At 39.7% G+C, this 26,310-nt stretch overlaps 2 protein-coding genes across 2 annotated transcripts in view; one reads left to right on the forward strand and one right to left on the reverse strand.

Moving 5' to 3' along the window:
• Positions 1–19,628, reverse strand: part of COG5 (component of oligomeric golgi complex 5) — a 193,878-nt gene extending 174,250 nt beyond the window's left edge. The window contains exons 1-6 of the mRNA XM_059816303.1: positions 19,562–19,628; positions 18,438–18,577; positions 17,415–17,472; positions 13,656–13,710; positions 13,486–13,555; positions 8,116–8,236 (exon numbers count right to left, since the gene is read on the reverse strand). Of these exons, the coding sequence (XP_059672286.1) occupies positions 8,116–8,236; positions 13,486–13,555; positions 13,656–13,710; positions 17,415–17,472; positions 18,438–18,577; positions 19,562–19,628 (511 nt within the window). The remainder of the gene's footprint in view (positions 1–8,115; positions 8,237–13,485; positions 13,556–13,655; positions 13,711–17,414; positions 17,473–18,437; positions 18,578–19,561) is intronic.
• An 840-nt stretch (positions 19,629–20,468) lies between these two features.
• The window catches only part of LOC104251556 (B-cell receptor-associated protein 29), a 37,479-nt gene continuing 31,637 nt past the window's right edge, over positions 20,469–26,310 (forward strand). Inside the window, 4 exon segments of the mRNA XM_059816016.1 lie at positions 20,469–20,579; positions 20,828–20,949; positions 24,488–24,605; positions 26,056–26,178. Coding sequence (XP_059671999.1) covers positions 20,470–20,579; positions 20,828–20,949; positions 24,488–24,605; positions 26,056–26,178 — 473 coding nt within the window. The 5' untranslated portion in view covers position 20,469.

Genomic DNA, 26,310 nt, shown 5'->3' on the forward strand with positions numbered 1-26,310 from the left:
TGATTCAACACAAGATCCAGCTTGGCAATTGTACACTCTAAATTTTTGCTTGGAAAAGAAAAAAAAAAAAGAAGTTCATCACTGAATATGACATAGGAAGAAGGCAGCGGTGAAAGATAGCCACCATAGTATCTATGGCAGGTGTTCAGACAGCTTACCATTGCAAATTTAGTAATACTTGTGTACAGATACATAACACATATTTAACGTTACTTCAAAAACTACAGCAGTTAAAATGAAATAGTTTTTATACAACAATATTTAACCTGAAGGACAAATATTGCAGTCAGCCAATCTGCAATCACTTCAGAATAAGTCTCTCTGGTTTAGTCAGATTATTTACATTATTTTAATACCCAATTAATAAGGCACAGTGTAGAAACAATAGGTACAGATAATTCCAACTTGCAATAGATATGGATGAGATAATAGCTATAAAACAAGTAAGTATTAACACTTAGTACTAAAATGAGTTATTTAAGTTTTCAACAAATTAGAACTGTTGTTTCCTGAATACTGACTAGTAGTGCTTAGTATTTTGATAAACACAAAACAATATTCATCATCATTCCCAGATAGTAACTGTGTCCAGCAGGTCAAGGGAGGTGATTCTGCTCCTCTACTCTGCTCTCGTAAGACCCCACCTGGAGTCCTGCCTCCAGCTGTGGAGTACTCAGCACAGGAAAGACATGGACCTGTTGGAGTGGGTCCAGAGGAGGGCCACAAAAATGATCAGAGGGTTGGAACACCTCTCCTATGAGGAAAGGTTGAGAAAGTTGGGCTTCTTCAGCCTGGAAAAAAGAAGGCTCCGGGGAGACCTTATTGCGGCCTTTCAGTACTTAAAGGGGGCTTATAAGAAAGATGGGGATAGACTTTTTAATAGGGTCTGTTGCAATAGGACAAGGGGTAATGGTTTTAAACTAAAAGAGAGTAGATTTAGACTAGATACAAGGAAGAAATTTTTTATGATAAGGGTGGTGAAACACTGGAACAGGTTGCCCAGAGAGGTGGTAGATGCCCCATCCCTGGAAACATTCAAGGTCAGGCTGGACGGGGCTCTGAGCAACCTGATCTAGTTGAAGATGTCCTTGCTCATTGCATGGGGGTTGGACTAGATGACCTTTAAAGGTCCCTTGCAACCAAAACTGTTCCATGATTCTATGATTAAAAACTTACAGGAGTAAATTAACATCTTTCTTAAAAACAGTTGTGCCACTGAGAAATGGATAGCTTGCCTTCTTTCCTGGCAAAGGCAAAAAAAAAAATAGATGCACAACATTCACATTGTCAGTATCACCTTCCTTCTGCTCACGGCATTGTCCTAGAGAATATGGAGGTAACAGTTTTGAGGGTCAATTTTTGCAGCACTCCAGTAGCATGATGAACTGTGTGAAGTTAACTTGAATGTCAGTCACATAGTGAGTAACCAGAAGAGAAGTAATTGTGTCAGAGGGGTGAGCTGAAGGTCTTTGAAGAGATTTATCTACTACTTCATCTGAAGGAGTGATAAGAAGAGGCTGAACTGAAGTGATGGCATGAATTTTCCAGTCACACTGTCCTAATATTCCAGGAGGTATCTGGGCACAGTGCCCAACAAACCAACTTGTGGGAAGCAAATCTTACATCAAGCAGTCCAATTAATAAAAAAAAAAAAAACAAAAAAAAAACCCACACAAACACCACACCACAAAAAAACAAAACCAAAACCAAAACTTCCCTACAATACATTTTCTATTAACAGTGGGGAGCATCTCTGAGAGAAACAAAGGACTGGTAGCAGGTCAGCTTACTCAGTTCTCCTGCTTCAAGGCAAAACCACCTGCATCTAAACTATTCCTCATGCTTTGTCTAAACTGCTTTTACAAAAGCTTCAAATACTGACTTCACAGCTCCTCTGAAATTACCATTACTGGCAGAAACCTTTCCTAACATTTTAGATAAAAATTTTCTTTGCTTCATTTCAGGCCCATTACTTACTGTTTCGATCACAGTGGATATGGAGAGCCATTTACCCCCTTCCCACTTGAAAAACTTCTATTTATCTGAAGAATGTTACTCTGCCTCTCAGACACCTCTTCTTCAAACCAAAGAGCCACACACTTTCAGTTCCTCCGCTCACTGCCCATCCTCGAGACCTTCACCCATCGTTACTGTTGTACTTAGGACTTTCTCCAATTAACCTACATCTTCCTTGAATGAGGTGCCTCAAAAGGGACTTGATACTCCAGCTGAAGCATGAACAAAAGATTTGTTTCAAGTGCCTTGCACACAACACCCTTCCTTATAAAGATCTGCAGAAATTTCATTGCCAACAATGTCACGCTGCTACAAAACAAGACCAAGTGGATTGCACTCAGTTTGTGAGGATCTATCAAGCCTCTCTGCAGAACTGTTATCCATACAGTCATTTCTCGTATTCCTGCTGTTAACTACAACTATTTACCGCTAGGACTTTGCGCTTGCCTGGAAGAGAAATGAAATCAGTTCAGCTAAGACATATCTCCAATGTGCTGAGAATATTCTTCATTCTAATCCCGTTTCCCAACATACTTTCCATTCTTCTCTGCTTGATTATTACTTCTAAATTTAATAAGGATATACCATATTACATCACTCAAATCATTAATGAAAACACAAGCCAGCTGCAGAACACATTTCAACAAAACCCCACTTGATATATTGCTGGGCAACAGCGAACAACTGATGACGGCTTTTGCGGTATGGCTTTCTCAAAACTTCTGCATTCATTACACAGCATTTTCATCTGGATTATATTGCTGATCCTGCTAGTGTGACAAGGTGTCAAGAGCCTTATTTAAATCAAACTACAAGACAGTCATTGATCACTCTAGTTCTAAGACCTATTATGCTGCCAACAAAGAAAATGTGGTTGGTTAAACAGGATTCATCCTTAATAAATCTGTGTGGCCTACTATTTAATAGCACTTTCATATTCTAGACTCCTACAAATAGTTTATTTGTTCTAGAGTTTCTTTGCTTAAGGAAGTCAAGTCAGTTTGAGTTGTCTAAATAAAATAGAAGCCAGTGAGTTCTATTTTCAATAAAGCAAGCTCTCCCGTCTTCTGAAATCTCATCTCTTTCCCCAGGAGTTCCCAAAGATAACCACTAAGAACAGTGAGATTACTCTGAAAAGCAGTTGAGATACATTAGGATGAATATACATATTGTTTGTATTTCATTTTATAAATATTGATATACATAAACATACATACATACGCACACAAAGGAACACACTCCCCTTTCTATGGAATAGGTCCATGTTTTAACAGCAACAGAGAAAAAGAAGAAAAAAAAAATCGACTTCTTAAGTTTAAAATATTTTGAAAGCTTTTGCTCCATTTAATGTCATAAGCATTTCCAAGATGGGGAAAACACAGACCATGTGGCATTACTACAACACATAACTCCAAGAACTAAGTGTAAAAAGAAACTGAATTTTCACAAAGAAATTTAATTCTCTCCCTCTATCAAGCATTATTTTCTATTACTGTATGACACAAACTGGGTGACAAGAGATGTAATACTTTGGATAACTTTACAATCTTTACAATGGTGTTTCCTTTCAGTGGAAACTCCAGGGTACTACATGTAGTAGGAATACTAGAAAACCACATTGAAACAGAGAAACCTCAATACTGGACGAGACAAGATCCCACCAATGCAATCCCCATTAAGGCAGGCAGACAAGAAGTCATTTTCCTCCTCCCATTTCCTCTAATTTTTATTCCAACAGACATATTGGCTATATCCAGGCTTTTTCTTGTTTAAATGATATCATGACACATCTCATTAATCTTAGAAAGGCACTAAGTCACATTTTTTTCTAGCCTCCACAAGAGAATTTTTCAAGCCCAAGATCACAGTCACCTTCGTGTGGATGTCACTAGCTCTGGAGCGCACTTTAGAAGACAGGGCTACATTCACCTATGTTATGCCAGCTACAAAGAGGCCTTCCAGGCATAGCCAAAAGACTTCCTTGAACTTTTATTTCACCCAGTATCATGCATATCCTCACTAATTTCAGTTTTATCCATCCAAGCTACACTTCTTTACAAGTATCATCAAAATTGAGCTTTATTTCTTTTAATTTCCCTTAAGGCTTCTATTATCATGTTAAGCTTAAATAAATGCCATGTGTAAGCTTTACTCCGTTTTTATAAAAAACACAATACCTATGTAGGGTTTTCTCCATTTTAGCTAACTTCCATAACCAACAATATTTTGCCTTTTCTCTAGAATTATTTAGCTTTAAAGTAAGGTCATAGTCCTACCTTCCCCCATCCTCTCTTCTCCTAAGTTACATGGAAGGTAGTATCGTCCTGGAGCAACTTGAATATTGAAGACACCCAAAACCATACTTCAGTAGATTCCTTCCCCTTCATTTTATGGCTGCACAGCTTAGTCACAGACTAACTCTGAGTTTACAAAAGAGCAAAATTATGGCTGCTGTAAGAGCCTGCCTACAAGCATTATGACATCAGTTATAGGTATTTAGCAAGCAAAAGGTATAAATCCTTTGCTGTCCAGAGCTAGCTCTGTAGCTGATAGATGGAATTAACAACCTGTCCACAGTCAAGCTAGCCATTCGCTGCACAACTAAGAATTTTTTCATCTTCATCTGATTAGTTACTGGCCACTGTTACTGACAGTAATTTCTGCACACCCACATATAAGACAGCAGATTTTTTAATACTTGCAGAATTTCTTCTGTGAAATGGAACTGTATATAGTATAACATTTTCTTGTCACATTCTATTGTTTAAATTTGATGAGGAATGTTTCTTTTTCACTTCATAAAAAATTTGTATTAAAATATCACCAAGAAGCATAGTCAGGGCACATAATTCACTGCATTAGGCACTGTGTGACATCTGAATATGCCACTTGTTTTACCTACCCATATGCTGAATTAGATTGTCTAATATGAAGAATCATCAGCAGAGAAGCAGCTAAAAGCTTATTCAATGCACTATCACAGCTCTGTTTCTACTTTGCTAGAGAACCCAAAGACGTGTTGGGAGGTAGAGGAGCTGTAGAAGTAAGTTTGGGGTTTTTATAAATATACACACATACACACACACACATTAATCACATTTAATCTCTAAAAATTACCTTGGGAATTCAGTTTTTCTTCTTACTGTGCCAAAGTGGGATGTTAATTTCAAAGAATGTTAAAGTCCAACACAGAGGAATTTTAGATCTACTTTAGCTTTAAGTAGAGATCTCAGAGAAAATATTACCAAAACGCTTTCAGAGTCAAGTTCCTAACATCATCCACCGAAGCTGGAGATCTCCAGACTACTAGCAACTTAACAAAGTGTCCAATAAAAAAACCCTTCTCAGTAAAAGCTACTGTTTCTTGTAGTTCCTCTGATCGACCCATATTTCTATCTAATTCCCAGATTTTATATTTTTATCATATCTTTTCCCATCACTGCAAAATAAACTTCAAGACACATCTAAGTAAAAGCTGTAAGCGAACTAACAGATTTGCTGAGGAAATATATGTTGAATACCTATACCTAAATGGGCACACACACGTTTGTGTCCCCCAAACATACACACAGAGTATAACAGTACATAAAAATAAATGACCAGCTATCCCAAGATTCCACCCAGAATAACCTATAAGCAATGAAAGGTATATTATACCACAGAAAGTGCAAAGCTTTCACGGTAATATCACAGTGCTGCTGATTTCAACAAAGCAAAAATTATATTACACCACATGTACAACAGAAAGGTAACAAACAATGGGAAGAATTTTTCCCTCCATGAGAGCAGAAAGGGATATTCACAAATACCACAAATTATATGATCCCCAATTCAAAAGCAAGCCTCCATGGCGCAGAGCTCCCTGTCCAATACCAGGCTTTCACACCCACCACACATGCACCTTTCATGTCTACCACCTATTTATTACCATCAGATGCTGTAGTACTTCCCAAGCCCTCCCAAAGCTTTCGTGTCTCACCATCAAATAAACACTGCCCAGTGTCTGTTCCCCGTGCTTCCCACCCTCCCAATGCCACAAAGCACTACATCACATTTCCCATCTTTCTGAAGCACAGCATTTCCACAACCTTACCCCAAGTCGCCACAGCCTCACTGCTCTCCTGCTCCATGCCACCACCTCCACCCTACAGATCCCCACACATCCCAATGCTTTCCAAGGCCAGAAGCACAGCACAGTGCTTCCCCAGCCATACCCAAAATCCAGCCTCCATGCAACACACCACCTTCCCACTGACTCACATTGTGGTACCCTGAACCATGTTGACTCCAGCCACTGCGTACTTTCCTCCCCACGGAACAGAGCTACCCCACACCCAGTAAGCCACCGCCTCACCACACAGGACAGACACCTCCAGTCCACCACACCAGCCGCTCCTCAGTGGGGTGTTCCCATCCACTCAGGTGCTGGGCATCACGGCCAGCTGGGAGGCAGTAAGAATTCAGACCAGCCAAGGTGGGCAGCAGAGGATAACAACGTGCAGGTAGCCAAAAGATGAGGGATGCAGATGGAGAGGTAAGAGAGAAGAAAGGAAGATATACCAGGAAAAGAGAGGGAGAGAGAAATGACAGTAGACAAGGGATTTTACCTGGCCATAAACCATCCAGAATTAAGGATTGATTAAGGATTAAATTAAGGACCACAAGCCTTGGCTCCCACCTATGGACTGTAGGATGAAACTCAGAAGGGCTTCCTAAGGGAACACACTCCCCTTCATCTTTAACAATAATAATTACTCAGACTTTTCTAAGCTTCAGGAAAAGACCAAGTATTTGAAAACAAGAAACTCAAAAGACTGTGACACTTTAACAGAAGAAAGTAGAAGCTCTTTTTTAAAATGGTGAAAGAAAAAAAAAAAAAGAGAGGAAGGAAAGCAATAAAAGGAATTTTCTTTAAAAGAAAGAAACCCCAAAAACTATACAAGATAAACATCTCAGATTTTACCATTAAATTGTACTAATTATTTGAACAGGATCTAGCATTCAGATTAATCCCACAAGACTTGTAATTCAGGTGGTTAAAAGAGAGTATTACTTTATATATCCTGAAGACGTGAGGGGAGACCAAAATGGAAAGAAAATTAAAAATTATAAAAAAATAGAAAATTAGAAAAAATATTCTAGCTTAGAATGCTACAATTGCTTATGTGCTTCACTCAAACTCATACACTAAAAAAATACAAAAATTTTCCATTTGCAACACAGCATCTGCTAACTATAAGACTAAGTCATTGTCTAATAATTTTTTGATTACACAGTATAAAAAGAGCAGTAGTGACAAATATGCACAATAAACCTCAAGATGATTCTGAATGTTTGATAGTTCAGCCCTCCCACAACCTATTTTTGGAAGCCAAAATTTGAATACCGTTAAACCAAAGGAGAAACAGCAGGCAAGACGCCATATACAACACCAACGACTGATCTCTAAGACTAATGGGATGTTCCTCACCGCATCCTGCAGCACAGTGTGGAAGCACCCAAGCTAGTTCAAGTACAGAAAACAATCTAGCAATGTAATGTGAGCTTCATGAGAACTATTTCATCATTCTTCCTAGAAGCCAATAAAATACAGGGTAAATTAGTAACTACTGCAGCAGAATGCTTCCAGTACCTGAATTAGATTAGGTAGCCATTTATTGTATCACATATGGCTTTCATAAAGGTCACAGGGCCAAGAATTTTCTTTTAGGACATAAACTGTAAGTCCAACTGTGCCTTATTGTAGTGCAATGTCTTCCAAAAGCTAAATATATATCTGATGTCTCTGAAGGTGTTTTATACAAACATGAACCAATAAGAAATCAATTGCTTCACAAAAAATGGTTGCCCAAAAGAACACCAAGTTATCACCATAGAATTTTCATGTTATTAAATACCTTCATCTGGAGAAGTCATATGAAAAAATTGAAGGCACTAATGAGTTCTATGTATACCATTTCTCAATTCAAATCAGGAAGTAGACAGCAAGAAGCATAGTAAAAAGTTTTGGGCATTTCTTTGTTTTTCAAGTCAAACACTAGTGTGAGTCATGTAAGTGCAAGCTAAAAATACCTCTAAAAGTAACTAAGAAGGACTCACCAAGTTCATTGAGACTCTGGGCAGCTTTTGTTATCTCTCTGCTTCCTCCTTGCAGCTGTCCTTGAAGTCTCTTACTGAGATACAAGATGCGTATTATCCTCCGCAGCAAGTCACAGGCAGCCTGCAGAGCAATTGTAGCATCAGGGGATATTATCAGTACATTATGATCACATAATATTAGGCCTCAAATATGGAAATATTTTAACCAAAAAAGGAAATATGAATGTGAATAAAAACAAGGAACTTTAGAACGCTGAAATCCCTTTTTCCAGGATTTTTTAACATTATTTTATGCAATACAGACCAATACTTTCAAAATCTGGTAATTACATTCACAGGACTACTGAGATTATGCTGACATTACTAGTTAAAAATAAGGAAACTCAGAACCCTATGACAGAGACATGTTCTATTTCTAACTAGAAGTTAGTTTTATTTTACACTGTGCATCTCTCCTCAATATTCCTCCTCTGTAAGCTTTAGTAAAATTAAGAAGTTGGCCTTGCCAATCAAATATTGATCCAAAATAAGCAAAACGGTAGCACTTACTTCAGAGGACAATAAAACTTAAAGGCTAAATTGTTATTCTAGATATTGACTCTTATGGTAGGAATATATGTAAAAACACATTTCCAGCAAAACTTTTGTAAGGCCAGTCACCTTCATTCAGCCAACTGTTAGTTCACATTCTTTCATAGGTTTGTTAAAATACACAGCATTCTTGGCTAAAAATTAAGAAGATGGATGCATATGTAAATTTTCAGAAAACATATTTGCATATGCTTTCATTAGCACCAATTTAGGAAAAAAGGCATTGCTGACATCTGAATCAGACGTAATAGTTTCGTAATTTTTCACTCAACTAAGATCTTGAAACAGGTTTTCTCCTTCTACACAGTAAGTAATAGAGAAACAGTAAGAGTTACGTCAAATGTAGAGTTCCTCTAGGGCTGGATTGGGTCAGTGGGGCTATGGTACACGCTACGGGAGAAGCCACATTCTGGAGTGGGTAACATCTAAACTAGAATTCAGAAATGCAATTCAGGAAAAGGTAAAAATGTATATGGATTTCAGTACAGTCGCAGGTATAGTACAACATCTGCAACGAGATTAACCAGAGGTAAATGAGAAATTTGGAATGAGTAAGACATAGTTGTTCTGCAGTATTCTCCCTGGTACTGAAGACAAAGCCTCCTGAAATATTTACCTTATGGATATCAAAATTAAATTAAAATTACTTTAGAAAATATTTTGTATCTGACAGACTTTGAATGCCTTTTTCAGATTCAAGTTAATGTCTTGAAAACTAATGCTAAAGTGCACATATGAAAACATACACGTGAGTCATTTCAACCAATATTCAGTGGACTGCACAACTTGTCAGTCTCTTCCCTATGCCAGTACAAACCTAATCAAAACACAAATATTTATAGTTTAATTTTATTAAACATCCAGACAGAACAAGAAAAAATTCAAAAAAGGCCCACTGAGGCAAATCACCAAAAGCACAATTACTCTTGCTGCTTTTGGCTCCGTATCACACAGTCTGAAGTGCAAGTTTCCTAATCATTCTAAGACAACTTAACCACATGATTTCTATTACCATTAGTGAGAACCAAGTGGGGCTTATCCTACTCTGAGAGATTAACGTATTAGTTTTTATTAATTCATTTCTTTAATTAGAAAAATCTTGACCCACATATCACTTTCATATCTGTAAACTAAATTTCTGCAAGATGAATCAAAAATAGCTTTATATAGTGCACTGCGCTTCGCCAAATAAGAGGGCGTAGTATTACTTTGCTTTCAAATTTAATTACCCTCTAATCCAATTGTGTACCTCTGGCTAATGTTTTTCCCTAGGAATTCAACTTCAGTTATATGCTGACCATCTTTTACTTTACATGCCAAAAGATTATTTCTTTTTCATTTGATTGTTGCTCATTACCTCCTATTCCAAGAAACAATCTTTTAAAAGGACTATCATACTGAATAAGAAATGGGAAAAGTTACATTTAGATACAAGAGCAAAAAAAAGTTTTCACTTCTGGCCCTGTGAATTAGAAGGAGGAGAAAAATCCAAAGACACTGAAGATGCACTCTTAACTTCACAGTGACTGCTGCTGCACTGTGCCCTTGACAAAGACTCTGTTTCATCCAAGTATTTCCATTTACATGAGTTGTTCAACTTAATAAAACTCCCAGTCACTGTAAAAGAATGCAATATATGAGGACCGTGTAACAGAAAAAAAAAAAAAAAATCTACCAATGGAGCTGTTCACAGATGCTAGATCCTCTAACCGGACCACCTGCTTAACAGAAGTTCGAATTAATTCAGGAAACATTCCCTTCCTGAGTTGACATAGTATGCTTTTCTAAAGGAGATGCTTTCATCCAAGAAGGAATTAATTCCACTGTTCAAACAAGAATTAATTTGGAAAAGGTGAGTGCCCTGAGTTAGTCCCAGTGGTTTTAGTAAAATTAAAAATAAAACCCCATTTTTCCAGAGATTACATGTTAGTTACTTTCCTGAAATTTAAAGCAACATACCAACACTAATGGACATTATTGCTACAATTCGAGCAATCAAATAGCCTCTTACTTTTAATCTCAAATTAATTTTAAGAAATTATTGAAAGAAGACTTAATTATAAAGAGAGGACCACTTGAAAATGTGCCAGTGGGTAGCTTATATATGCAATTGCATATATCTGCTAGATCATAATGTAATTGAATGTATACATAACAGAAGCCTGAAGAAAGATGAGACAGTCCACTATCTGCAGACTACATTTACTATTTAGTTATGGCAGCACCTGGATGAAATCTGCTACTGGTGAATATTTTAAAGAGAGAATAACTTTAAAATACAGAATTATTATTTTTTAAAATGTTTTAAAAATTAAAAAACTTATAAGGATTTTTAAACACGGAGATGTGAAATTAAGAGAACATGTAGAAACACTTGGTTAAACAGAGCTGCACAGAAAATAACCCTCTGAAAGACAAACTCTGTCTACATATTTCAGCTGCTAACTATTCCCATTTAGCTTGTGATCTACTATGGAAAGACTCAGAAGAGGACAGTATGATTTAAAGTAGGAAGTAAGCTTTGTGAGTCTGCTGCTCCCTCAGGATGCCATGAAGCTTTAAGAGCAGAGCAAGACATAATATACACAAGCACACAGCAGAGATTTAGAATTCAGGACTAGATTTGAACTTTGACAATGCATCTGCAGTGAGCATGTTTATGAAAAAGCCAGGCTATATTAAAAACAATTAAGGATAGCAAAATCCAGCTCTATGCAAGCCAAATATTCCTTCAGTTTGTGAGCAGTCCCACAGCAATCAATGGAGAAGCACTAAAATAATACCATCACGAGTACAAGAGGCCCTTAAACACCACACAGTTCAGCAAAACATACCTGCCAACCCTACAGATTTTGACAGAGAACAACCTCTTTTATCAATCATCTACCTTTTTCTACTTATTCTACCAACTGTACATCAACTGATAAAATCAGCAAGTTTGAAAGTGTCCCATGCCACAAGGCTTGCATTTGGGAGCAATTTTATGTCATAAGCCCTGCCACCGCCAAGAAGAGAATTGTTTGCTGTGCTGTTGCCCTTCCTTCCTGAACAAACAAGGCAGCCAGGTAAAGAGACACAACACCAGTGCATCTTGGGGAGGCAGCAGCGTTGAGATTTCAAACACCTATTGACTCAACTCTCCACAAGTCCAGCTTCATTTCATAATTCAGGTGTCCTGACCCTCAACTCCTCCCAGCAGTGTAGTGCAACACAAAGCACTCACTGTGTATCTACCAATACAAGAAGACACAGCAGCTCTTGTGCCAAGGATGGACTCTCACCGCCAGAGAAGCTGGAATCATCATTCCTCTTTCTACATTGAGGTAAGGAAGCAGATTTGGATGCTAGGAAGGATAGCCCAGCAGGCTCCCCTCACCCTGCACCTCTTTCTTCTGACAGCCAAGAAAAGCCAGATATTACAAATTCAATGGCACAGGCTGAGTAATGCTGACGCTGGATACATGCTGCTTTCACACCACAGGAAAATGCATGTAACCCTGCTACAGCAAAGAGGAAGCAAAGAGCATCCAAGAAACATTTCCTAAGTTCAGGGACTCATTCTTCTCAGATGTCCTTCTACAGTTTGACTTTGTGTAAGGTCAGGGCAGAAACGATCACCTTTAGCTCCAAATTCCCACAACCCTTTCCACAGCTGTAACACATCAGAGAACAAAAAAAATCTGCACCTAACCTGCCACAAGGAAGTCACGGAAGTTTTGCCCAGTGGCGTGAACAGTAACAGCTGGAGTTGAAAAGAACAGGAGAAGCAGCTGGACAAACTGGCTGAACAGACTGTTAAGACCCTCCTGCTGAACTTCACTGCTAATTAAAGTAATGTAGAAAATAGTAGAAGTTCAGCGGAGAGACTAGTGCAGCTGCTCCACCAGCCCCCAGACTAGAAACTGCATGACAGCTTGCAGCTTCATCTACTCTGCTGCACAACAGCAGTCACCCGCAGTTGGCAATCTACTTGAGTGTGTATCTGCAGCTCAAATTTCAGCTACTAAAAGACAAGTTCCTAGTTCTGCAAAGCTAAGGTAAACTTGTGAAGACAAATAGTTCAAACAACAACTCATTAAATCCTTGTGGATTTGGAATTGTGTTGCTTTTCAAACCATAAACTGAACAGAATGCAGCTACATGACTGAAGATCTATGGAATAGATCAACTATTATAAAATTAACAATGGAAGTGTTTGACACTTATCTCACTGTTGTTGTGATAAGCTCTCTCCCACTGCTATCCTCTAACAGAGATCTACATTCTCCTGTAGACTCCACTTATATTCAAAAGACAGGGACAACTGTGTACCTGGGCTTATAAAACTCCAGAACCACAACTGGCTACATCAGTTGCATCTTGACTATTTTGAAAGAATTAATTCCCAAATCTTTACTAAGCTGCAGTCAAGCATGCATTAACTTAGAGGAGAAAAGCATCTTCTACACAATGGCACCATAACATTAAACACCAAAATTACACAAACAGTAACAAGAATTTAATTAATCTGTACTCAGATAACCCTTCCCTCTTCCCTCCATCTCTAAAAAAACTCACTTAGCTAGTGCAAAGGTCAGTTTCCTACTTTGCAATACAAAGCACTTCTCAGTAGCTCACAGAGAGACACACAAATACCGATTTTCATTGAGAAATACTGACAACAAACTACAGACAAACAAACAACATACTGGAGTATGAAAATCCCACCCATGTCTGACAATTAGGAAGTAATACATGTTCAAAAAGGTTTTTCTAAAACAAATTTATAATACAACTTACTTGAAGTTTTGCTAGCTGAGCTGTGCGAGACACTATTTTGTTGTAAGGGTCAACAATTTTGACTCTAATTCTAAAAATAAGAAGAGAAATTTATTTATAGCAGTATTAATAAATAACATGCTAGAACAACTAAGAATTAATACTTTCTAATCACATAATGAATTGCATACCTATCAACAGTACTTTGTAGAGCACCAATTCTAGTCTGCATCATTTGGAGGACACCTGCAAAATAAAGCAGTTTTTTTACATGGAACACTTGTCAATTATAGAAAGAACTATTCTTCAAATCATAGTAACTACTGCAGACTACTTTAGCATAAAAAGAACGGTTTCTCCCTTTACAACAAAGCATTCAAACGGATTGAAATTAATAAAACACAGCATATTTGGAACAAATAAACTGAGTAGGTATTGGGTCACTTACTGAATGTTATGGAAAATTTATTGGTAGAGAACACAAACCTACAGAAGAAATATCACTCTGAAATCCATCATACGTGAAGTTTCAAATAGTATTTAGAGTATGTTGCTTTCTAAGAGAATGATGATCAGGACTGCTGTTCAAAGGCATATAACCTGGTACAAACACCTGAAGATGATATACAAAAACGGCACAACCTATTTAATACTATTTATTTAACATAGGGACTAGACAGTTCAGAGAAACCAACAAAGATGACTGAGAAGATAACCAATTCTATTGCAAGGTTTTCTTCCTGTGCACAAGCATCCTTAGCAAAAAGTAAGATAAGAATGTCATTGTGAGGTCATCTAATTTAGATTACAAACAGAACAATCCTGTTTGTTCCAGATTAGTTTGGCAAAGCAGCACAAAGAAAGCCCATAAGTTTGCTTGTTCTCTTCTTGTTAAATTGCAAACGAAGTAGTCAAGGGTAGCAGTCATTTTTGCAATATGGAATCAGCCTGCTGAGAATTTAATTAAGTTACGCAAACCCAGGCCTATGAAATTATTTTTGTTCCAGTTACTGTTAGCATTCTCAAACATACTACATTTTTGTAAAGTCCTGTTTACAAGCATGTCATCATCAAGTTGGATAAAACTGCAATATGATACAGTAAGATGGAAGATAAACAAAACTACTGCTAATACTTTTATTCTGCTTGTCCTGTACTGGGACTACATCTCACGTATTTTGTATAAATATGCCAACTCCCATCTTCTCCATATTTCAGAATTATTAACTTGGCTTCGTGACAGACTCAGGAGTTCTCTGACATTTATACATGAAATGGTAGACATGCAATTCTCACACATCAGAGGATGAAGATATGAGACACAGTGAAAAGTTGGCAAAATAGACTGCATTTTTCTACTCTACATTGCAATAATTGGGGACGGCCAGTAGCATGACATTGCTGCGTCTATGACTGTGACATTGCTATAAAGCATACAGCAGTCCTCTTGCCCTAAGGCAGAATTAGGATGGGTGAAAAGGCAATCTACCCTCTCCATCTGCTGCATAAGATATGGTGTGCTGGGATAGAGTTAATTTTCTTCGTAGTAGCTAGTATGGGGCTGTGTTTTGGATCTGTGCTGGAAACAATGTTGATACACAGGGATGTTTTAGTTATTGCTGAGCAGTGCTTACACAGAGTCAAGGCCTTTTCTGCCTCTCACCCCACCCCACCAGCGAGTAGGCTGGGGGTGCACAAGAGGTTGGGAGGGGACACAGCCGAGACAGCTGACCCCAACTGACCAAAGGGATATTCCATACCATATGACATCATGCTCAGTATATAAACTAGGGGGAAAGCTGGCCGAGGACCACTGCTTGGGCTGGGCATCGGTTGGAGGGTGGTGAGCAATTGTTTTCATTTGCATCACTAGCCTTTCTTCTTTGTTGTTGTTATTTTCCTTTTCATTACAATTTTTATTATTATTATTTTATTTCATTTCATTTATTAAACTGTTCTTATCTCAACCCACGAGCTTTCTCACTTTTACTTTTCCGATTCTCTCCCCCATCCCACTGGGGCAGGGGGGGAGTGAGCGAGCGGCTGTGTGGTGCTTAGTTGCCAGCTGGGCTTAAACCGCGACGTACAGGATGATACTATTTAGCCTATCTTGAGCTACCTTTAGACAGAAAAGAGTATGTATACCAGATCAGTGTACCATTAAAAAAGTGCACAGACCTAAAAAAGAAAGGACTCTACAGGCTGTCTATATAAAATTGAAACATAATAATGAGATTCACTTTTGCACATTCAAATGATTGTGCATGCTGTGAATTAGTTTCATAATCTTCACTTGCTAACTTTCTTGATAAACATACCAAGAGCTATGTGTTTCTAACTTCATAATTGAAATTTCTATTGATATCCATCTTTCCTTTTTCTTACGAATCTTAACTCTGTGTTTCTCTACAGTAACCATATATCACATGTAGCACAAGCAGGGCAGAGATAAGAAAGTTTTGGAAAACTTAAACTATGCACTCTGTGTGCATAGACTTGATTTTCCTGGCAACTGCAGCCTAACATTTCTACTGATGTCTCAAGTATCAAATACTTTTCAGGATTAGAACCTCTGCATGCTTCTCCTTCCCTCACACACAGAAAAGGCCTCTTAAAAGTGCATAACCGTAAGTAAATGGAGAAATTTCAACAAGTTAGAGGTAAATTAGATTTTATTTTTACTTTGGGTTATTAGCTGTAAAACATGCATTATTTACCACACCTGCCTTATAGAAATGTTTTATAACTGAATAGTTGTTTTGAAGTACTTCATTCTTTCCTCAGAGCAATTTTAGGAAGGAATGCCTTCAGAAACAACTATGATTTCAGAAAACACAATTCCACTGAGCACAAGTTGCTGAAGATTGTGACCGAGCAGTATTTATCAATCACAAGATCGACTACAGATTCCTATCTACTTCTTATTTGGAGGATGAACACAGATTCCAGTTTTCCTATGCTTAATTTTCCAACTGTTTAAAAAGCTATTCTAGCTAGCTACCACTGCTAGATTAAACAGGCATTTCTTTATTTTTGTAGCTATATGCAAATGCTAACAATTAAATACTGTATTCAACAAGTTCCAAAGACTAAGGTGATACTGTAACCATCAGTAACCAGAAACTCTCTGGTTATGCCAAAACCTGGAAGCAGAAGAAGGAACAAAGATAAATTACTTAGCTAGCAAGTTACAAAATGGAAGAGGAAAAGGGGATAGATATGCTTGGATCCCATAGTATATGCAAATTAGCATGTTACAGAGGTAAATATCTTTCTGCGCAAAAAAACCCCAAAACCATATGAAGTTCCCAGCAAGCGACAAAGAGCAGAATGGCAGGTCTAATGAGTTCCTGGCACAAAAGCAATATACTGCAACCATTTTTCTATACAGGTTCAACGGTTCCTAAGTAAGGCCTTTGAAAGTCAGCAGTTTATGTTAAAATCCAGATCCCAAAGAGTGGAATAACACAAAGGTACGTATTTAACTTAGTAGCCCCTTAGTAGGAAAAAAAAAATCTCAATGCAGTTAAGATTATGTGTTAAAGCCTCTTTGGGTAAGATTTGCAAACGACACAACACATGCATATCCAACATGCACAAACTTGGTACTTATGGCAACAGATATCAGCTAATGTTGCAACAAAATTAGGCTTATTCAGAAAAATTTATTAAAAGGTCAAAAAGACTTGATTGCTAAAGTTGCTCAAAACTGGTTATCAAAATACATCTTCCTGTGAAGTAGTTACACCAGAGAAATATCAGCCAAATCTTCTCCCTGGAGCTCCATCTACTGACATCAAAAAAAAGCTGCCATGTGTTACTCCTCAGAAGTAAGACCCGTAGCCTTAACATTAGGGGCCAAAGCTGGCAGTGAATGATGTTCCCTGCACAGATATTAAAAGTGCTTCCTCCATTGTAAGAAGTAGCAAGCATAGTATAATGGTATTTACCTTCCAGGGATTCAATTCCAGTTGCTTGGGCCAACAGGTCTTCATGTCTTGCAACAACCTTAAAAAAGAAAGAATAGAGAAATCAACACAGAAAAATGGGGATGTGTGCCTGAAAGGAATATTAATATATCATCATCACCCCTACATTAGGCAGACACAGGAAAAAGCAGCCACACCTTAAAGATGAAAGGGTGTTCAGAACACGTTTTAATTCACAAAAGCGGCAAGCTCAGAACAACAAGAGGGTCAGTAACTGCAGCACAGCTGACATGATATTTCAACACACCTTCATATATAATAGTAATTGTAAATGTAAGCTTATTAATCACACAGTAATAATGTATATTCACTTTTTTAATATTTTCTTTTCTATTTATAACATTTTAAAACTAGTTCCCAAAGAATTTACCAGTTAGGGCAGGGGGAGGGAGGAAGCAGGTTTTGAAACGACACACAAACTTAGCATGTGTTCTCACTGCAAGGTCCACTGTGGATTTGTGGTGTCTGCATAGATTTTACCAAAAAGCCTTCTACTATCCAAACTCAAAAGCCTTTCTGAAGGTGTGGAGGTGTGTTAACATAGGTTATATTTGCCCAGATAAAGGTAAGCCTTAGAGCCAAGGCCACTCTCCAGCACAGGATGAAAGGGCGCAAGTTAAATCATTCCCTATCTTCTCACAGTTGTCATCCCAAAACACAGGCCAGCATTTCTGATAGCTGACATGATCATTTAGAAAGAGTTGGGGAACATCCTTACAAGGAAGAGTGGAACATCCACATATACAGAGATTGGCTGGAGAAACTGGAAACAAAGCAGTATATGGCTTATTGGAAGGAGTATTAAGAGTGGGCTTGACTGAGTTAAGTATCAGATTGACTACTAGTTTTGCTGCAAGTTGTATTTTTAGTTACTGCTTGCAGAATACACTGGGCAATTGCAGAAGCAACAAGATCATAAGATTACGAAGCTTTTGACTAGTTTATATCAACCACCCCAGAATAACAGGTATCTTTTAAACTTACTTGTAAATGAAGCTCTTTATCCAACTGACTAATACCTTGGGCAAGTTTTGCCAGTTGCTCAGCTATCACAGCCTGATGGATAGACTGGGAAGTGTAAGCTTTCACATCAAAGTCTTCTTTGAAGAAGTCAGCATAACATTCTGAAAAAGATTTACATTTTTATCTTCATACTTCCAAACAGTTAACTAATATTTATGGACCTAAAGCATACAGTTCTCCGACCTTCTATTTCTCCAAATGTAACAGCATATGTTCTCTACATCGCATAATACAAATGAGACACAGATTTGAGAAGAGACCGCAATCAAGAGAAACAAGTTTGGAGCTGATGACTGGGGGCGGGGGGTGTAAATGGTGAAAAAGATACATGTTCCTTTATTCTCCACAGCCTTTTCTTGAGTAGAATACACTAAAAAGTATTGATACCTTCTTCTTCAAACTTTACGGTGTAACCAGGGTGAGGCTGTTGAGCTTGTACCCATAATCAAACACACACCAGTCACCTTCAAATCGCTGAGAATCGAAGTGGCATGAGACACAACTTCATGAACTCTTACAATGGTGTTGGTTTATAACCTACCAAATCAGTGATACTGCAACGATGATTTTGGGTCAAGCAAGACCGGAGTTTCCAGACAGCACATACTAGTATTACCGAGCACCTTCGTCCCTCCTTTCAGTGCACTTTTTTCCCCCTTTAGGAGCAAGCGACCACAGGTGAACACGCCACCTCACAGGACCGCGCCACTAAGACCCCTCTGCCAGCGGCGGGAGGTCTCCTCCCCGAGGAGGGGGACGCTCAGCAGCCGCGGCAGCACTGCCCAGCGCCTACCGTCCCTCCGCCGCCGACGGTTCCCGTGACTTGACAGCACGGGGGTTCACCGCCCTCCTCGCCGCGTCCCCGAGCACCGGCGCCTCTCCCCCGGCTCTGCCGGCCCAGCCCAAGGCCGCCCTGGCAAAGGGCCCTCTGCCTTCTCAGGGCTGCCCGCGGACGGGACCCCCGGCGTGGTCCCGCCGGGGGAGGGGCACAGCCAGGCGCTGCCCCGCTGCGCCCCCCGCCCCCCCCCGCGCCAAGTCAGCCGCGCGCGGCCCCCTTCCAACCGCCACCAACGGCCTCGCCTCACCGTCCGCCAGCAGCTCGGCGAGGGCCGGAGCCGCGGCTCCGCCGCCGCCTGCCCCCGCCTCCTCCATGCTGGCAGGTGCCGGGAGCCCGCGCGTCACTCCTGGGCGGCGGCGCGCGGTGATGATGGCGGAGGCGCGCGACGGAACGGGGCCGCCCCGCGGGCGAGCGGGGGGAGGCGGCGGGGCGCTTGCGCACGTGGTGAGCGCGGGGCCGGGCTGGGCGGAAGGGTGCGGGCAGCGGGCCGAGCGGGAGCCCGCAGCGCGGCCTGGCCGCAGGGAGGGGTGGCGGCAGCCGGGCGGGCTGTGGGGGCAGCAGCGCGGCGCTCCTCGGGCCCGCGCCTCCGGCACCCGGCGGGCACCGACACCTGGCCGGCACCGGCACGCGGAAGCGAGCTCGGGCCAGGGTGGTCGGGCCGCAGCCCCCGCTGTGCGGGGAGAGGCGGAGGGAGCTGGGCCTGTAGCGGGAGAACGAGAGGCAGCGGGCCTAGGCTGAAGCAGCGGCGGTTCTCGCCGGACATGAAGAAAAACTTTCTTCGGGAGGCCTGTGGGGCAGGGCAGGGGCTGCCCCGAGTCCCTGGCCCGGCCTACGGAGCTGAGGGGCTGGGCTGGAGACCTTCCTTCCAGCCTGAACGGTCCGTACTGTAAGGGATGAAAGCACAACGGTATTACAAGGGGGGTATTACAAACTGCAACGGGGCGCCTAGCGCGGGGCTGGTGTTCATAGCTGGTGGTGGCAAAAGGCTTGTTCCTGACACTCTGCAAGTGAGGGGCTTCTTGCGGGATGCTTTAGCGAAAAGCAAGGCCAGTTTAAGTCCTAGTGCTTTGCTGAATGGCCTGTGAGAAATAGCTGAATTACTTACATGCAAACGCTGTTTGTTTTTCCAGATGCTAAAAGGATTGTTAATTATACATGATTGGTGACAGCGTAGAAACTAAACAATGCCAACTAAAAGATCCTATGGATTTGTTTCATTCTGGGCAAGTTGTAAAAATATGTGCCCCTATGGTCCGCTATTCAAAGTAAGTAACTGTCGTGTCAACCATGTTTTCAGTGTATTTTCTCTGAGGAGGTTTATCTTGACTGTAAAAACAGGGATGATTACCTTTTTCTTCTTTAATTATTTAAGATGGAGAGAGGCATGGGACATGTTTTATCTTATGATTATACTTGGACATCCCCACAGTACTGCACGTTAGAACAGTGTTTTAGAATAGCTGATCAGTAAAATGTCTTTACTATTTATCTCTTAATTTTCATGTGTCTGCAGGTTGGCTTTCAGAACCTTGGTTAGGAAATACTGTTGCGATTTGTGTTACACACCAATGATAGTGGCAGCTGATTTTGTGAGATCTGCAAAAGCTAGAGACAGCGAATTCACAACAAACAAAGGTATTTTTTTTAAGAAACCATTGCCTTGTCAGAATGTTTTATGTGGTGATAAACGAAATTGGCTAAGTGAATGAAATCTCTCACACAACTTGACATCCATTAACAATTTTGGTATACCACGTCTGATTGATTGTAAAACCATAGAAATAGTCTCAGTGAGAGTAAGCACATTCCAGTGCTAGTGTGTTAAATGAAATGGTGGAAAACCTTGTCTCCACCTGAAATCAGGGCCTCCAAACTGATTTAGGTGTGTGGTGGGTTGACCACACGTAGCTGGCCAGAGGCTTTGCACCCACACAACTGCTCACTCATTCCTTCTCCACCCCCCCCCAGCAGCACAGGGAGAGAGTAGGAAGAGCAGAAGCAAGAAAAACTTGTGGGTCAAGATAAAGACAGTTTAATAAATGAAGGAAAGAAGGAGGAAAAAAACAAGTGATGCAAAGGCAATCACTTCCCACCTCACACCAGCAGACCAATGCCCAGCCAGTCTCGAAGCAACAGCCACCCTGGAACAAAATTTCCATGTCCCAGCCCACTTTCTTCTTCCCCTACCACTCCAGGTTTATTGCTGAGCTTGATTTTATACGGTGTGGAATATTCCTTGGGCCAGTTTGGGTCAGATGTCCCAGCTGTGTCCACTCCCAATTTCTTGCCCACACCAATCTATTTGCTGGGGGCAGGGGGAGGCAGAGTGAGAAAAAGAGAAAGTTTTGACACTGCCTGTGCAGCTCTGTAGTGTGCAGCAATAGCCAAAACATTGGTGCATTATCAACACTGTTTGTCACAAAATCCAAGACACAGCACCACACAGGCTGCTATAAATAAACTTTAAATAAATTTAAAAATTAACTCCAACCCAGCCAGACACAGTACGAGATGATAGTTAAGATTCTTTTCCCAGCCATTGTTGTTTCTTGTGTGTTTCAGAGATGAACAGTTAACTCATTGCTGGGAAAGTTTTCTGGTCTCTAACAAAAACAAGAGGGTTGCTAAAGGTGAAAAAATTAACAGACCAGACATTGATACAGTGGAAACAAGGATGATAAAAGAAGCAGGGTTTCAGGTTAGCTGGAGTGGAAAGTGGAAGGGGCTGTTGATGGACTCCTTGAGATATTGAGAGAGTGATTAAAAACAAGCAAGTGGACAAGAAGAGACCAGGAAGTTGAAGCATGGCTAGAGTTGATGGGGAGAAGCAAGGCTTCAAGCATGGTACAGAAACATAACCGGAACACATACAAAAAGAAGTCGTATAAGGAGCTTTACAGAGTCCTGGCTGTAAAGCAAAAGAGAAAAGTGGTATGAAATATGTGGGAAGAGGTGACAATAACGATACAGATCTGCTGGCATGAAGTAGCTGCAGTAGAAGAGTGTAACAAAGAACATACAAGCATAGGCTGCAACTGGAGAAATGAAGAGAGCGCTGCTAACGTGCTAGTAAGATCAGCGTGTAGGATCTATGAAACGTGATGATTTAATCTATTCAGTCCACTGAATTGGTGGTTTCATAAGTGTATGTATAATATCAGGGGAAGTATATTTAATTATTTTAGCTCTGGCTGTTTACTATGGTGCATTATTCAAATAGAATGGCAGTTACAGAGAAAAGTCACATTGGGAAGCAAAGGTAGACTTTTATTCGTGGAATTCAACTTTAAAAAAGCATGAATAATTCTTTGTGTGTAAAAATAAATGAGTAAGAACATAACTGGCAATATATATGGCTCAAAGGTCCACAGAGCCACTAGTTTGTTCCCTTTCAACTTATTCACACCTCTGATCTACACAATGTTCTGTGGCATTGAAGTTCCACCAGTCAGATATGTAGTATATTCTGGGGGGTGCAGGGATGGGGAAAGAGGAAATTCCCCTTTATGCTGTAACTTTGCTCCTGATAACAAGGGGTACAAAATGAAATGTTCTAGTGTTGTAAACAATATCTTTTCCCTATTCACCTCTTTCATGCTGGTCTTAATTTTATAGGCCTGTAAAACATTCTGCCGTAGACAGCTTTGCCAAGATTATAGTATTTACGTTATTAGTATTTATGCTTTTAACAAGTAGCTCCACAACAGATTGTGAAATTTTACTGTGGTTTTATGTTTAACTTCTTGGCTGTTTGTCTTCTAATTAGCAGAGCAGGTTTGGAGCCTACAATTGCAATTTCTGTTTTCCATTTTTTTGGCATCGATGTTTCTTTGTTGTGTATTTCTAAAATAGAGGTAGATGTTCTCTGTGGCTGCTGCTGAAAAATTTAATATGGCTAGACTCAGTATTTTTAATATTTTTTTTACTATTACTACTACTACTACTTAATGCTCAACCAAAAATTAGGAGTGTGGGATTATTCCAACGTATTGGCTGCAGTAATATAAATCTCTTCAGCTAGAGCACTGTCTTAAATGGACACAGTTTTGAAAATATGCAAGGGATTTCTTGTGCTTGCTGGATTTTTAGGTGACTTCTAGAAGGGTCTCAACTTGATTGAGGGGGTACTGCTGCGCTCTTTGACTTAAGCTCCACTACTTCAAGAACTTCTTTTCCACTAAAATAGAAAAATCTTCAGAAGCACTTGTGGTCTTTTCAGTACCGGAAGTGCACTTGCTTTGTGCATTTGTTGGATCATGTCTTTCCATCAGTGCTCAGATATCCCCCTTCCTCTTAATTGCAGCAATTGTTTATATGGAAAGTGAGTGCTAAGACTGTTTGTGATACTTTTAGATGCTTTTAATGTAATGCAGAAGCTGTAAAAGAGGAGAGCATGTTCCAAATGACCACCTGGCTCTCTGCAGGGGCTTAGTAAATCACAAGTAGTTCAGGAGATCCAAGTTGAGGAGCACTGACACTTTGGTTTCCCACTTGAGACAAAGCTGCTAAAGCTGCCTCTGCCTGTGTGTTCTCATTCCAACTCTGCATATTGCATTGTGGATAAAAACCAGCCATGTTGGCACAGAAGAGGGAGGAAAAAGATGGCCTGGGATAAGGAAGGGCAAAGCTTCTGGGTTGTTTAGCTCCTTTCTGAAGGGTTGGTTCCATAAGCAGGTTTCCCACCTGGCAAGACAGACAGCCATATCAGCACAGCAGAGGGACAGCGTGCAGACAAGAAGGGGCAGTCTAGGAGCGGAAGCATGAAGGCTGCTGAAAAATAGAGAATATTTAGTTTCATATATCATCTTTGTGAAAGGTAAGCATCTGACCAATTTCAGTCAGAATAAGTAGATGTTGAGCCAGCAACCATCTAGGACATATATGTATGTCTGAATTCCCACCTCTCTTGATAGACATACTCATTTAGTAACCAGTGGTCAGCTGCCTTTCTTTGTGATCTAGGGCTTACAGAATCACAAACTAGTTGAGTTTGGAAGGACCTCTGTAGGTTATGCTGTCCAGCCCCCCTGCTCAAGCAGGGCCACCTAGAGCCAGTTGCCCAGGACTGTGGCCAGACAGCTTTTCAATATACGAAAAACATTCAAAATTTAGAATTTCTTCTTTTTATTTTCTGGGGATTTTTAAACCTCTAAATATCTTTTCATTGGAGTAGGTGATCATCCATTGATTGTTCAATTTGCTGCTAAAGAAGCCCAGGTTTTGTGTGATGCTGCCCGTATCGTCTGTCCTTTTGCAGATGGAATAGACCTGAACTGTGGCTGTCCTCAGAGGTAAAGTTTTGAAAAAGCTGGTGAAATAATGATGAAATAATTTGAGAATAAAGAATGCTGGTCTTCATTTTCATAGTAATTTCTGTCTTAACTTAAAAATAGACTTCAAGAGAGAAACAGCTTTTTAACCTGTCAGAAATGCCTATGTGGCAAGCCACCGTTCTGAATGTTCTGAGATGCCTGTCACCACAGTGAGACTGGGAAAACCAGGTGTATTTGCCAACTTGCCTTTTTTCATTTCTGAGATACTGAGTGTTGGCTCAGAAGTGAAGTGTCCATCCCTTCTCAACAGCTGTTAAATATGCATTACCAAAAAGAGCTTGCTGCAAATAATTTGGAGAGTGTTTTGAGAAATGATGTGGCAATTACCAAAATAACGAGGCAAGTCCCTGATGTCTCAGACTTCTGCAAGTCTCTAAAATATAATTATACAGATTATATTATTCAGGAAGTGCTGAAAAGAATTTCTTCCATCTTTTATTAGGTTTATAAGTACAGTGAATTAGTGATCTACTTCTCACTTAAATTGATAAAGATTTTGTCTTGACAGTGAAACAGAGTAGTAATGTACAAATGAAGATTCTTGCTAACTGGTTCAATTGAGAACCGTTTATTACATGCTTGTCAGGCAGTCTTTTTCTAAGTAAAGACCTCAAAAATAAATGAAGGAAAGCAAAAGATAATATTACAGTGGAAAATACTTAATTTGTCTATTCTAATTAGGTTGTCTTGACTGAAAATTATAGTATTTGAGAAAACTTTTCTGAGACTTCAGAATGGAAGTGTATTTTTTTTCTAAGCTAACTACAGTTAAGTATGCCAAACTGTAAGTTCCTTTTAGGCCAAAAATATATGCTTACATCTGAATCCTTTGTTTCTTGTGCGTGCTGGTTTCAAATTAACAAAACTTTGTGCACTTAATCTGCCTTTATAAGAAAAATTGTTTAAGAAAAAAACTGTTGCTGTTAAGTGGAAGCAAAGGTTATTTCCTGCCAATCAAAATAAAGTGTTTTGCAGTTGAGGGAAGACAGAATATTACTGAAATCATATCCTTACTTGCACTTCAAAAATTTTTCTTTTCAATCCAAAGTCATTTTCTGTTTAGAAGAAATCCATGACCCAATGGAAGGGGAAACATAAAACTATTTATTTTATGTATGATCTAAACCATTGTTGATTAAATGTTAATTTATCTTCCTTGTGAGTCCATTTTGTGGACAGAAAATTGAACTGGAAGAGATTAGTAACTTGTCCAGAGTTCTAACAGCACAATGGAGACTGAACCAGGATCTAAAAACTGGTGTCAAATTGCAAACGAATCATCGATCTACCACCAGTACTATCTCTGTTTATTCAACCACACATTTTAAATATCGTAAGAAACTGATGTATTTGAAATTAATCTGCATTTTTTCAAATGTAGAACAGAAATGTTCTTTTTCCTCTAAAGATGGGCGATGGCAGAAGGTTATGGTGCTTGCTTAATAAGTAAACCAGAACTAGTTCGAGATATGGTGAGACATGTACGGAATCAGATCGACAACCCTAGATTTTCAGTATCTATTAAAATAAGGTAAGTCTAACTTAAGTGCTCTTTGTGGTACGTGGAAGAATCCTTTTAAATTTTTTTTAAAGAAACATGTTAGTGTAACAGTTACACTATAATGTATGTAATTCTGTTAATGTAATATTACACATTATAATA

Source organism: Gavia stellata, chromosome 4 (genome assembly GCF_030936135.1).
Source record: "Gavia stellata isolate bGavSte3 chromosome 4, bGavSte3.hap2, whole genome shotgun sequence".
NCBI lineage: Eukaryota > Metazoa > Chordata > Aves > Gaviiformes > Gaviidae > Gavia > Gavia stellata.